The 14,355-nt window shown below is 34.8% G+C and overlaps 1 protein-coding gene across 1 annotated transcript in view; it reads left to right on the forward strand.

Moving 5' to 3' along the window:
* Positions 1–14,355, forward strand: part of CCDC39 (coiled-coil domain 39 molecular ruler complex subunit) — a 42,413-nt gene that overhangs the window by 17,827 nt on the left and 10,231 nt on the right. Inside the window, exons 8-13 of the mRNA XM_081025340.1 lie at positions 3,374–3,477; positions 4,362–4,494; positions 7,005–7,199; positions 8,126–8,290; positions 11,184–11,321; positions 13,253–13,461. Of these exons, the coding sequence (XP_080881466.1) occupies positions 3,374–3,477; positions 4,362–4,494; positions 7,005–7,199; positions 8,126–8,290; positions 11,184–11,321; positions 13,253–13,461 (944 nt within the window). The remainder of the gene's footprint in view (positions 1–3,373; positions 3,478–4,361; positions 4,495–7,004; positions 7,200–8,125; positions 8,291–11,183; positions 11,322–13,252; positions 13,462–14,355) is intronic.

Here is a 14,355-nt window from a genome sequence, read left to right on the forward strand (position 1 = left end):
ATTTCTCTTCCTAGACATCTACAGGAGTGGCTTCTGCAACAGGTTGATAGGAAGAGGTCTTTCTTTTGTTTTCCAATATTGTTAGTAGAATGTTTTATTTTCTCTCCGACTGCAGCCTTTTTTTTCCTCTCTCACACAGTAGTGCTATGTTTTCTCTGCACTATTCCAGCTTCTCACACAATGGGGGGATTCCCTGGGAAACGGGCTTTTCCTCTGTTAACAGTTCGCCTGGGTCATAGGGCGCCACATCCCTGTGGGGATGAGGAGAGCTTTTGAAGTTCCAAAGCTCTTCCTGCACCAGATTCAGAGCCCATATGTTTCAGCAGTTCTGTTTAGTCCTGCAGGGATCCGCCCAGATAGGTGGGGCCTGGGGCGGGGTGAGTTGTGAGAGGTGGCCCAGAGCAATGGCGGCGACCACCACCACAGTGGTCCTGCTTCCACAGCTCCCTCCCCTTTGCCGGAACTAGTTGGGCTGTGAATCTGTGTCTGCGGTCCACAGTTCTCAGAACAGCAAAAGTCCTGTCCTTTTGATCTGACACTGCTACTTTATCACTTCTAGCACCAGGCGGTGGGGGCGGGGCGAGCTCTGGGAGGGGAGGGAGGGGGCTTCTAGTCTCAGTGCCTAAGGCTTCCATTCACTGCTCAGCAGTGAGGGCTTAAACCACTGTTTTCAACCTTCTTCCCTCAGTCTTTTCTCCGAGGTCTCTGCCGTCAACATTGGGGTCAGCCGTGTTATGTGCTGCCCCCTCAGCCCTGTGGGCCATAAGCAGAGCCCTAGCAGTCTGAGTTCTTCTCTCTCCCGCAGCTGCGGTAGTTCTGGGATGCAGCGAGCTCGGAGCACTGAGCTAGGTCTGCGTCCTGTGCCCCTGGGGCTCCGTCTCTGCACTTCTCCCTTCCCTCCTCCCCTGCTCACGCGATTCTCCCACCTTTAGGTGAATTCAGTAGTGGGCCTCTTCGTCTTGCCTGTCTGCTGTGCAGGGAATCCTTTGTGGAGTTATTTTTGTTCGATTAGTTGTAAATTCCAGGGGAGCTTTACAGAGGTTCACCTCACACCGCCATTTTGATGATGTCTATTTTCGTCATTTTAAAAAGAAACTCCATACCTATTAGCAATCACTTTCCTTTACCCCCTTTTCCCCAGTCCCTATCTTAACCATTTTTAAATGTACATACACTTCAGTGGTATTAAAGTTCAGTGGTATTAAATACATAATGCTGTTTAACCATCACCACAGTCCATCTCCATAACTCTTTTCTTGTAAAACTGAAACTCCTTACTCATTAAACAATAGCTCCCCATTCGTCCCTCTTCCAAGTCCTTGGCAACTACCATTCTACTTTGTCTCTATGATTCTGACCACTCTAAGTACCTCATGTAAGTAGAATCATATGGCATTTGTCATTTTGTATGTGGCTTATTCACTTAGTATAATGTCCTCAAGGTGTATGCATATTGTAGCATTTGTCAGAAATTCCTTCCTTTATAGGGGTGAATACTACTCTATTGTATGTATGTACCATGTTTCCCTGAAAATAAGACCTAGCTGGACAATCAGCTATATTGCATCTTTTGAGCAAAAATTAATATAAGACCAGGTTTTGTATTATAGTAAAATAAGACTGGGTCTTATATTAATTTTTGCTCCAAAAGACTCATTAGAGTTGATTACCTTGCCTAGGTCTTATTTTTGGGGAAACACAGTACCACAGTTTGCTAATCCAGTCATCTGTTGATGGATACTTGGGTTGCTTCCATGTTCTAAGCTATCGTGAATAACACTGCTACGAATGTTGCTACCTGCACAACACAAGCCGTGCGAAGGCGAGGGTTAAACTATAATAAAGAGACAGAGACTCATATACAGTTAAATCACAGAGGACCAGGGGACTCGCAGCCTCAAGAGACTGGAGCCCCGAATTGGGTCACCGTGGGTATTTATTGATTTTTTACAATAGGAATCACATGATTAGGGGTAGGGTCTGTGAAACTCTTACACCACATGATAAACATTTTTCCAATTTCCATAATTGTCCCATAGCAACCGATGCATACCATCCCAAATGACCAAGGTGCAGTAAATACAATCCCTGGGGGAACAAGTCTCACAAGGTGCAACTATCCCAGGAGCCAAGCAGGAAGAGCGAGATATTATCGCTCTAATGGGTCCTTTACACTTGAGGGTGCAGGACAATAGTTGAGGCATGCGTCAGCAGCTTCTCAGAAGAGGAGGGGCACAGCTATCTCTTAACTTTATTACATTAACTCATGGGGGTTCTAAGGGGGTCCGGTTTGGCTTAAGTCATCTCTCCCATGAGGAAACTTACTCGTCTTTGACTGCAGACCCTGCTTACAAGGACCAAACGTGGAGACTTAGGATAACGTAAACTCAACCCCAATGAGGGACAATCCCGCAGGGTCATCTTTCCCTAAGGAAAGACTAGAGGGGATGGACGGCTAGGCTGCTGTGTGACTACACTATGAACATGGGTATATAATCTCAAGAATTGCTGGATCATATGGTAATTCTATTTATAAAATTTTGAGGAACTGCCATACTGTTTTCCACATTGGCTGTACCACTTTACATTCCCACTAACAGTACACAAGAGTTCAAGTTTTTCCATATCCTTGTCAACACTTTTATGTATATATATACATATATATATATATATATATATTTATTTATTTATTTATTTATTTATTTATTTTTTTACCCCGATGGTAGCCATCCTAATGGGTGTAAGGTGGTATTTTATTGTAGTTTTGATTTGCATTTTCCTAATGATTAATGATGTTAGTATCTTTCCATGTGCTTTTTGGCCATTTGTATATTTTCTTTGGAGAAATGTCTGTTCAAGTCTTTTGCCCATTGAAAAAAAATTTTTTTGTTAAGTTTTATAAATTCTCTACATGTATTGTGGATATTAATCCCTTAATAACATATATGATTTGCAGATACTTTCTCCTATTCTGTGGGTTGCCCTTTTACTCTGTTGATACAGTCTTTTGATACGCAAAAGCTTTTAATTTTGTTGACGTCTAATTCGCCTATGTTTTCTTGTGTTCCCTGTGCCTTTAGTGACATATCCAAGAACTCATTGCCAAATGCAATGTTCTGAAGCTTTGCTCTAATGTACTTTTACCACATATATGTAGGTCTTTATTATTTGCCAGTATTAATAGTACAAGTCATTAAAATTTAATATTAGACCAAAAAAACTGTTAATATGTATTACAGCAACATGGTTACTGTGTTTGTGGGTGTGATGTAGGTTAGAGATTGAAGTGTTCAGAATAAAACTTCTTAGAAATGAAATTAATTTATAAAATATAAAGTAAATATATAATTTCTGTTTGTTACTTAATAAATAGTTGGACTCTTTAAAAGCTACCGTGAATAGAAGTTCCAGTGATTTAGAAGCTCTGAGGAAAAATATTTCCAAAATAAAGAAGGATATTCATGCAGAAACAACAAGGTAAGAAAAAAGATACTTACATGTTTTTACAATTTTTGACTCCTTATAGAAAAATTAATTTTCTTGATAAATAACTATAAAATATAGCTACTAAATTATTAAATTAAAAGAAACTTTCCTGGGATTTTTATCACAAAGGCTCAGGAGCAATATTTTTATGGTTTATTAAATATGAGGCCTGACAATTAAGTTCTCGAATTCATCCCAGAAAAAGTGCTACATACCTCATCGCTGAATATCACGACGGTCATCTTCAAAGCACTCCCCTTGGGACACTATGCACCCACACCAGCACCTAGTCCACCCTTCAAAGTAATTTTGGAACTCTTTTCCCGGAATGGCCATCAGAGCTGTCGTCGTATTACCCTGATGTCCTGAATGTCATCAAAATGTCTTCCTTTCAGTATTTCCTTTATCTTCAGGTAAAGAAAGAAGTCATTGGGGGCCAGATCAGGTGAGTAGGGAGGGTGTTCCAATACAGTTATTTGTTTACTGGCTAAAAACTCCTTCACAGAAGGTGCCTTGTGAGCTGTTGCATTGTCATGATGCAAGAGCCATGAATTGTTGGTGAAAAGTTCAGGTCGTTTTAAGTTTTTCATGCAGCCTTTTCAGCACTTCCAAATAGTAAACTTGGTTAACTGTTTGTCCAGTTGGTACAAATTCATAATGAATCATACCTGTGATATCAAAAAAAGTTTAGCAACATCGTTGCAACACGTTCACGAACTTAATTGTCAGACCTTGTGTATATTGGTAAGAAAAAGTTTTATGACAAAAAAAACCTTCAAGACATATAAAGAAATCTTAGGATAAACTATTCCTGTTTGTTGCATTGAATAATTCTTAGACATGTTTTCTGTTGTTTCCTCATAAACTCTCTCTAGGTTAGACAAAATTAAAAATCATAATCAAATTGCAAGAACAAAATTAAAGCAGGTTACTGAGAAAACCATGTCTGTTGAAGAGAAAGCTACCAATTTGGAAGATATGCTACGGGAGGAGGAAAAGGGTGTAAAGGTAAAGTTTAGTTTCAATTAAAAAAAAATCACAACAAATTAAGCAATAATGCATTAATTAGACTTTTGAGATTGGAGGAGCAGAAGGTCTTTTAAGAGGCTCTATTTTCCAGTGTTGTCACATTTACAATTAGAGTTGTTGGGCCTTTTTTTTTTTCATTGCTTCTGAGGATGTTTGTGACCTGCTGTCTTCTTAAGCTCTTATTCTGCGTTTGCTCCACTTCTAGCATTGAACTCATTTAACTTTGATGTCTCTTTTTAAAGGTAGCCCTTCTACCTTAGAGTCCATGCCTTACCAATTCCTACTGTGTCCGTGTACGATCCTGTCATCCATATATATGTTCTGATATTACAAAGGTACTTTGAAAAGTGCCCTTGTTTTACAACTGATTTCCGCATGATTATCATCCTTTTTGTTTGTTTGTGATCACATTCCTCCCAGTGGTCTACATTCATTACCTGTATCTCTTCATACTACTGCTATTTCTTTAATCTCTTATAGTCTGGCATCATCTATTGGTAAACGACAGGCACTCGAATGGTATCATTTTACTAACTCTCCTGGCATCCACACTTCTTTCTTAATGTCTTTGGTATGTGGGTAGCATTAAAGCCAATGTTTGAGGAACTGGAAAAGGCTGGTTCACCATTTCCTATTTGAAAACTTCGAAGCGACTTGTGTGACCGGACACTGTGTAGGCACTACTACTTCTTGCTTTTAACTTTTTGAGGGGGAAGAACCAGGGCAGCTGAAAATGGTGGCAAAAACCCCTCATTTGCTGAGGCTTCTATGAAATACGTTTCATTTACATTTGCTTCCCTGGGGTGCTGTTGTATGTTTAAAATTCCCGAGTAATGAAGTTATGCAGTAATCTTGACTTGAGTGGCATTTGAGTCCAAATTGTACCTCATTATTTTCTTAGAAAGTTATTTTTTTTCCCTTAAGAGCATGATTCCGTAGCACATGAGATGGGATAGTATTAGACGTTATCAGACATCTGTAAAAACTGTGAAATTCATGTGAAATAGAACTTTTGGGGACAGAATGAAAAACTCGTGACATTTTTGAAGAAATTAGCTGAATTGGAAAAAAAATGAGATTGTAGCATGTGTGGTGATGTGCTTGAGCAGGGTTGTGTTTGTAATCTTGGTTTTTGTAGCTGTTCGATTGTGTTTGTTTGTTTGGAAATATCCCAACCTGGGATGTTTTGGAGGTATACTATGTCATTTAACACCAAACACTAACTTTAGAACTCTGCTAGGCAGTCTTTGAGAAAGAAGGTATTAAACCCAATGAAAATTGTCTATTATATGAAAAATAATGCATTGTATATGTTTATATCAGAGTACATTTCTTGATTTGTGAAAATTTAAATTTAAATTACAGAAAATTTAAATTACAGACATCTTTGGTTTTATATTGAAGTTCATTGGTTGCCAAAGGGAAATATGCTCATCTGGATATAAGGATACAGAGGGAAATTATTTCAACATTTTAAAATGATGACTTTCAATAGATCTTGGCATGGTAGATCTGTTTGAAGCCTAGAATACATTGGGCGTGAAGCTTTGAGGTCAAGACAGATCTGCCTCCTGAGAAAGGAGCAGTGGGAGTGGGGGATTGTTTTTCATTTCCTAGGGGGCTGCATACGTAGGGAGGCCAACTGGAAACGAAGTGTGAGTAAGGGACAGTGCCGGTAGTGTGATGGGGCCAGCCCGACCAGCTCACAGGGGCTGTCAGTAAATTTCCCAGAATTTTGAAAGTTGGCTGCTAAACATAGCTACTATTAAAATTAAATTACATAGATTTACAATTAAATAAATAATATTTAAAACAAATGTAACAAATACTCATCACTTCCAAATGATTTTACTGTTATCTGTGCTTTTAAGGTTACTTAAGATCTCTTCCATCTAGTATATCTATATATTGGAAATACTGCATAATGGTCTACTACTGTGTATCTCTTCCCAACTCTGCATTCAGTGCAATCATGTTAGTAGATTGTAATTGACCATAGTGGGAGTATTTACACCATGGAAATCAGCCACTTCTCCCTAACCTCTTATCCACTGGAAAGCTGGTGGTTAAATATTTACCAGCTCACCACTGATTAAGGCCCCAAAGAAGATGGGGGAATGCGTGATGTGACTTCTTTCCTGTAACATCCTCAAGACTTTAGTAAACTTTATGAACTTAGAAGCTGTACATTTTATTTTATAAGGAAACTAGTCGAATGGCCAAATTCTAAAGCCAGGGTGGGAAGGATAGAAGATGGCACATTGAGATATATGATACAGGAATAGAAAACTACTATTCTAGTTTACTAGAATAGACTACAAGAAATGCTGAGGATTTGTTGAAATTGTGGGAAGGGCTTTATATTCTCAAGGGCTAAAATGTTAGCGTGGTCATGTATGAGTCCCTAAATTATAACATTCATATAATAATAATACATCTTAAGATATTATAATTTCATTACTCACTATTATTATCATCATCATCATCAGGAAGTCGGAGTTCAATTGAACATAGTGAAAGATGTGCTATTTAAGAAAGTTCAGGAATTACAGACTGAGACAATGAAAGAAAAAGCTGTTATATCAGAAATTGAAGGAACTCGTTCCTCTCTAAAGCACCTCAACCATCAATTACACAAACTGGATTTTGAAACCTTGAAACAGCAAGAAATTATGTACAATCAGGTAAATGTTACTCTTATGAATATCTTCCATATTGATTTATTATAGTTGTGATGGTCAAGATACCAAGATATAATTGTGATGGTCAAGATTGATTTATTATAGTTGTGATGGTCTAAGAAAACAGCACAGATGCTGAAGATGGGATACCATGTTGGGTCACTATTTTTTCTTGATATGAAATAAACAGGTAAAAGGATAAACAACTCTCTCTAGTGAGAGAGAACCATGCTTTAAAGGAACCTGGGCAATTGGACCTGGAGTAAAACAAAACAAGGAGTTGGATATCTGCAATCTAGAAAAACCATATATTAATTCTTAGTTATGCAGACATAGGCTTTCCCACCCCCACCCATAGACAAATCGGTTAAAAGTATTTTTTCAGTTTTTCCTTATTTGTTCTACTTATATATTCTGTCATCATGTTAATTTCTTAATGTCCTCCCTCTCTACATCTTAATTTCCCCATCTAATATATTCTTAGTTTCTCAAAATTACAAATGCTGGAATATCATTTAAAAAAATAATTTATTAGAAGTTTTGAGCCTTTCATGGCTAACAATTTATGACTATATCAATTTTTGGTGTCCCTTAGAAAATGTACCTTTGAAAATTCATATCCATGTAGATCCAGTGGATTTACTCAGGTTTCGTCATGGTACTATGATAAATATCTCCCTATATGACTGTTATATTTTCAGAAGATTACTTCTGTATTACTATCATGTACTCTGGTTGTTGGATAGGTTGCTGTTTCTCCCCTTAGGGTAAAAAGGATTTTATCCTATCAATTACTGAAGGGTTAAAGTGACTCCAGTAAATGATGACACACAGCCCAACTCATAAGAATGTTGTCACTGTGTCTTTAAATTTATAGAAATGATTTTAACTGTTTCTCCTTACTGACTTATTTTTAAAAACTGTAACAGGATTTTTGCATTCAACGAATGGAACGCCGAATGTCACGGTTAAAGGGAGAAATTAATTCAGAAGAAAGACAAGCCCTTGAAGCAAAAGTTGTTGAACTTAAAAAGACATTGGAAGAGAAAAAATCTACACTTGTCATTTTGGAAACAGAGATCAAGAAGCTTAATGTAACTTATTCAAAATACATTTTATGTTTCAGATATTCTAGTCATTGGTCATTCTGTTTTAAGTCAATATGTACCTAAGACTTTACTTTGGGTAGATGGCCAGCTACCAATATATATAACAAATGTTTGAACTGATGTTCATGTTTCTATACTATGAAAATATAACATTACCATTATGTATTTACTGTATGCTAAATATATTACCTGCCTCTAGTAATTTATTTCAGTTAATCCTTATAAAGGTCTTGTGAGGAAGATATTACTTGTTTTACAGATTAAGTAACTACAGCTAGTCCCCTCATCCGTGTGACTTCAAAATACTCTTGATTTAAAACATTGATAAATTCCAGTTTTCTCTTTTGTATGTGCCATAATAACTTGATTGCCCTTCATGTATGAACTAACCTCTAAAAGAAGGTACTCTTTTATGGGTCATCTATTGTTGTTATTCAATTATTTACTTAGTTGTAATATTTCAAATAACTCAATTTTGTTAAGATGAAAATTTTCTTAAGCATTAGGTATTTTAATATATTTATGATAATATGAAACCTATGTTAGGGGAAACAGTGTAATATAAAATCTATGTTAAGCTTTAATTGGAGCCTGAGCGTGAAGGAGAGCTGGAAAGGCCGAGTGCCGAGTGTCCTCTAGTGGTTGTAAGAAGAATTGCTCTGAATTACTTTAAGGCTGCAAAGGAGAAAGGGAGCGATTAACTTTTTAAACTTAATATATACAGAAGGTGCCAAAAAAAGTATACACATTTTAAGAAAGGAAAAAGCTGCATTAAAATTACGCTATGGTAACCACTTTGAGCACCTCTTGTAATTGCAGAAGTCAAACGTGACTTATATTCATCCTTTGTTATGGATATATATTATTACAATTTTAATACAGTTTTTTCCTTTCTTAAAATATGCATACATTTTTTTGGCATCGTGTGTATGTGTGTGTGTGTGTGTGTGTGTGTGTGTGTGTGTGTGTGTGTGTGTTTTACGATAAAATTTTGGTTTGGAGTAGTTTGTAGCCTGATGAAATGGAAGAAGAGCACATGTTTTGGAATCAGAAAGAACTGGGTTTGAACGTCAAGATTATACCACTATTGCTATTTTTACTTTTCTGAGCTCTAGTTTACTCATCTATGAAATGGAAAAAAAATTTCTTAGGGCATTTGGAAGAATTAGAAACAACGTAAATCTTAATACAGTGCTTTTAGTAGGTACTTACCGTGTTTCCCCCAAAATAAGACTTACCTGGACCATCAGCTCTAATGCGTCTTTTGAAGCAAAAATTAGCATAAGACTGGTTCTATTTTACTATAATATAAGACTGGGTCTCATCTAACATAATGTAGTCCGGCTAGGTCTTATTTTTGGGGAAATACAGTAATAAATGCTATTGTTTTAATTATATATAATATGAGAATGTTAGTGCTACAGAAAAATAGGAAGGTGATCTGTGTATCTGAACACGTTTCTTGATTGTGGCTTGAATTGTCTGTTTTGCTGTGGAGGGATGATTCTAGTGTTCCTTTTTGAAACTACTCTGGGGCTCTGCCCATCATGCAGTTGGCTAGTGCCTATCAACTGCCTATCAACTGCCAACTAGCAGTTGGCTAGTACCATTATGCATTATGCCTATCCCGACTCTGGTTTTAACAGAGAGATAAATACATTTATAGAAATGCAAGTGAATTTTTAAAGATATTAAAGTTAGATACCCTCCTTATGGAGGAGGGTATCTCTCTCAATAGTAGCATCAGTTTGTAAAGTCATTCTGCATTCCCTCTCCCATCTCTGATTTTGTATAATAGAAACTAATTTCATCTGGTTAAAAATAATTTCAGATTATTTTTAATAATAAAATTATTAAATTCCATTTTTTCATTCTAAAAGTTAATTTTATGAAATCACAGCTTTATGCAAAAAAATTCTTACTATCTTGCTGCAATCTTAGGTCCTGATACTTCAGAGAAATACAGGCAATGAGAAAGGCAGAAGAAGGAGGGAGGTGTGTAGAGAGAAGGAGAGAGAGAAAAAGACAGAGAGAGGAAGACAGATAGATCTTGGAACTAGAAAGTTTTTGCTTTAGGTACATACCCCGAGGGGACTAAGAGCACAGACCTTGTTCTGGGTTCAGGGTGCAAGGAGGGCTACAAACTGGTATAAAGCTGGAAAACTGGTATCTATACTACAACCCGTTTATGCATCCGAGGAGTTAGATCTTATCTAGCATTTTTCTCTCTAGGGATATGTGATTATATATGTAATACTAACAACAATAATAACAGACACATCCATGTATTAAACACTGTCGTACATACTCTTTGCCAGTAACATCTTTAATCTTCACAACAACCCAGGGAGGTAGGTATTGTTATTATAGTTAGAAATGAGGAAACTCAGGAAGAGTTGGTTGCCTACCGGGGTCAGATGGCTAATATGTAATTATAACCATTTATATCCAGAGCTTGTATTGTTAACCAAGCCCCTATGCTTTCTCACACTGTTCATGTTTTTACCTTCTGGGACGTGGGTTGAATCAAATAATGAACTCTAGAAGGTGAACTATGTATTGAACCAAAGCTTGGGCTCCCTCCTCCCAATTCTTCCCCTAAATGGTGGTCACTTAATAATTCAGGTTGGATTGTAAGCACACATACTGAAACTAAACCCAAAACATCAATAGATGAGAAAAATGAAAAACGTTTAATGTGAATACCCACATATATCGTACTAGAGATGTCAGAGCATGAAGCGTAAGATTTTTAAAAATCTGAATATTATAAATATTTCATGGAGTGCATAATTTAATGTAAGATATGTTTAATAGTATGTATTTAATATGGTTATTTAAAAGTATATTTATGTACCTTGTGTTTTCCTTTTTACAGAATGATCTTTACTTTATGAAGAAGTCAAACAGGAAAAATTGTGATGAAAAACAGTTCCTCATGACCAAAATAAATGAACTAAACCTTTTCACTGAGAGAGCAGAGAAAGAACTTAATAAAGTTAAAGCTTTTAAACAGGTACAGTAAAAGCATATGTGTATATAATATTTAAACTCACATGTTTTCATGCTAGTTATAGAAAAAATTTAAATATAGGAAATTATAAGAAGACAATAAGTCATTATGATCACTGTACATAAGATAAACAGTGTTAAAGTATATTATTAGGTTGGTGGAAAAGTATTTGTGGTTTTTGCAGTTACTTTTAACCTTTTAAACCACAGTTACTTTTGCACAGATCTAATATTTCCTCCTAGTCTTTTGAAGAAAATTAGCTGTATATAATGTATTTAAATTTTTAAAATATATTGTACATATTGCAAAAACATTAAATATTCTTTTAAAAATATTTTAAAAGTCTTCCTACAGTCCATTGCATGAAGTTACCATATCCTATTTTTTGTTTTTGTTTTTTTTCCCAATGTTGGGCTATTCTAAATAGTGTTATGTTCTTTGCACATATATCATTGTACAATTGTTGTACAATGTACTATAGGATAGTTCCTTAGGATAAATTTCTAACTGTATAATGAAGATTCAAAAAGAATGAATATTTTTAGTGTCTTGCAACTATTTTTAAGCAAAATTACAATCTAGAGGGTTCAGTTAATACTCCCAGGAGCAGTGTTGTAAGCATTCTGTTTTATTCACCACCATCAAAACTGGATATAGTTCATAAAATTGTTGTCAATTTGATGGGTAAACATGGTTACTTCATTGTTTTTAGTCTGCATCTTTTAAATTGGTGACACTTGAAATGTTTTATGTTTAATCATAAAATTTTAAATATTTATGTTTAAATAAAAATGTTTAAAACATTTATAATATATTCTCTAACTTTTCTTTTTGGATTCCTACTTTATTTTCTTGGCTCATATTTCCAGTTTTTTAATTGCTTTGCAAATGATCTTCATATGTAAAAATATTGACTCTGTCGTAAATATTGCTAATATTTTTCCCATTTGTCTTTACATTTTTGTTCAGTTTTTGACATAAAAACTTTTTAAATATCATATATTTAAGTATTTTTCCCTGTATAATTTTCATGCTTAGAAATGTCTTTGTCACACTAAAAATCAAATAAATGTTTACTATTTCCAGTAGCTGGATTGTAGTAGTTTTATCTCTTACATTACGTTCTTTTATTCATCTGGAATTTGTTTTGGTACAAAGGAGATGTAGGGATCTAATCTTTTCTCCTACTGAAAAGCTATGTTTTGAGATCTTATGTTTCAAAATCTTATGTTTTGAAGTGTTTGTTTCTGGGCTTTCTATTTTGCACCAACCTAATATTTCCTCCTAGTCTTTTGAAGAAAATTAGCTGTATATACTGTATTTAAATTTTTAAAATATATTGTACATGTTGCAAAAACATTAAATATTCTTTAAAACATATTTTAAGTCTTCCTACAGTCCATTGCATGAAGTTACCATATCCTATTTTTTGGTTTTGTTTTTTTTCCCAATGTTGGGCTATTCTAAATAGTTTTATGTTCTTGTATTATATTTTGAAAATTGATCTATTTGTATACTCTTGTACAGTACTCTACTCATGACTGAATTGTTTTAAAATAAAAATTTATTTACACATTATTTTGTGAGATTTAGATTAGAATACAAAAATGCTCATCCATAGGACTTTATATATTTTCTGGCTATTCTAAGTTTCAATTTTAGGAATAACTCTTTTTTTTACTAAAATTTTACATTTAAAATTGAATTAAAAAGATTTGGAATAGCCATAAACTGTTTTCTTATAAAAAGAAAAGAAAAACCAGTTATGATTCGGAGGTATCTAAATTTAACCCTAGATAATATCTTGGTCAATGGTCAAAATAGAAAACATCATATTTTCAAGTTTGACTTTTGTAGCAATAAAAAAGAAAAATATTTTGGTTTGGGTATAAAAATAATTACTTCAACATTTGATAATTTTGTTATGTTGATAGGATTTGATGATAGAAGACAATCTTTTAAAACTTGAAGTTAAACGTACTCGAGACATGCTTTACAGCAAAGCAGAAGAAGTTCTTTCTCTGGAAAAAAGAAAACAACAGTTACACACAGCTATGGAAGAACGAACTGAAGAAATTAACGTTCACAAAACAATGCTTGCATCACAAATAAGATATGTTGATCAAGAACGGCAAAACATAAGGTAACAATTAGACTTTTAAAATGCTGCTAAAGAATTTTGAAAACATAATGGTGATGTCAGAAGAACTGACTGCTCCTTCTATCATCTTGGATGTCCATCTCTTTCTTGTTCATTTGAAAATCCTTTTAATATAATATATGGGACATATATTAGCCATAAATCTGTGTTTTCCTCTCTCTTTCCTTTGGCTTACTCATCATTCTTTTACATTAAGATTGTCGATTCCCTTGGAATTGATTTCTTTTGTATGGTTTGTGATAAGGATTCATTAACATGTTTTCCCTTATGGATACCTAATAACTGCATTTATTGAAGCAATTTCCCCTAAAGATTTTGCATATCTTTTATAAGATTTATTCCTGGCTACATGTTATTTTTTTTAATGTTACTTTCAATGTTATTTCCTTTTGAAACATTTAATTCCTAGTTTGTTGCTGGTATGTAGAAATAGTTGATTTCTGTATATTAAGTATTCAGCAACCCCGCTTAATAATTAATTTTTAGCTTTGAGGGCTATATCCCACACAATTTTCTATAAGGCCAGATACTAAATATTATACGTTTTGCAGGCCATATGTGACTGGCTTATTTTATTCAGCATGTGACAGAATTAAGTTTCATTCATGTAGCATGTGACAGAATTTCCTTTTTAAGGCCGAATAACATTCCATTGTGTGTATATATAACATTTTGTTTATCCATTCATCTGTCCATAGACATTTGGATTGCTTCCACCTGTTGTAAATAATGCTGCTATGAACATTGGTATTCAGATATCTCTTTGAGCATCTGCTTTCAATTCTTTTGACTTTATACCTAGAAGTGCAATTGCTGGCTCATATGCTAGTTCTATTTTTAATTTTTTGAGAAACAGCCATACTGTTTTCTGTAGCG

Source organism: Rhinolophus hipposideros, assembly GCF_964194185.1.
Source record: "Rhinolophus hipposideros genome assembly, chromosome: 2".
Taxonomy (NCBI): Eukaryota; Metazoa; Chordata; class Mammalia; order Chiroptera; family Rhinolophidae; genus Rhinolophus; species Rhinolophus hipposideros.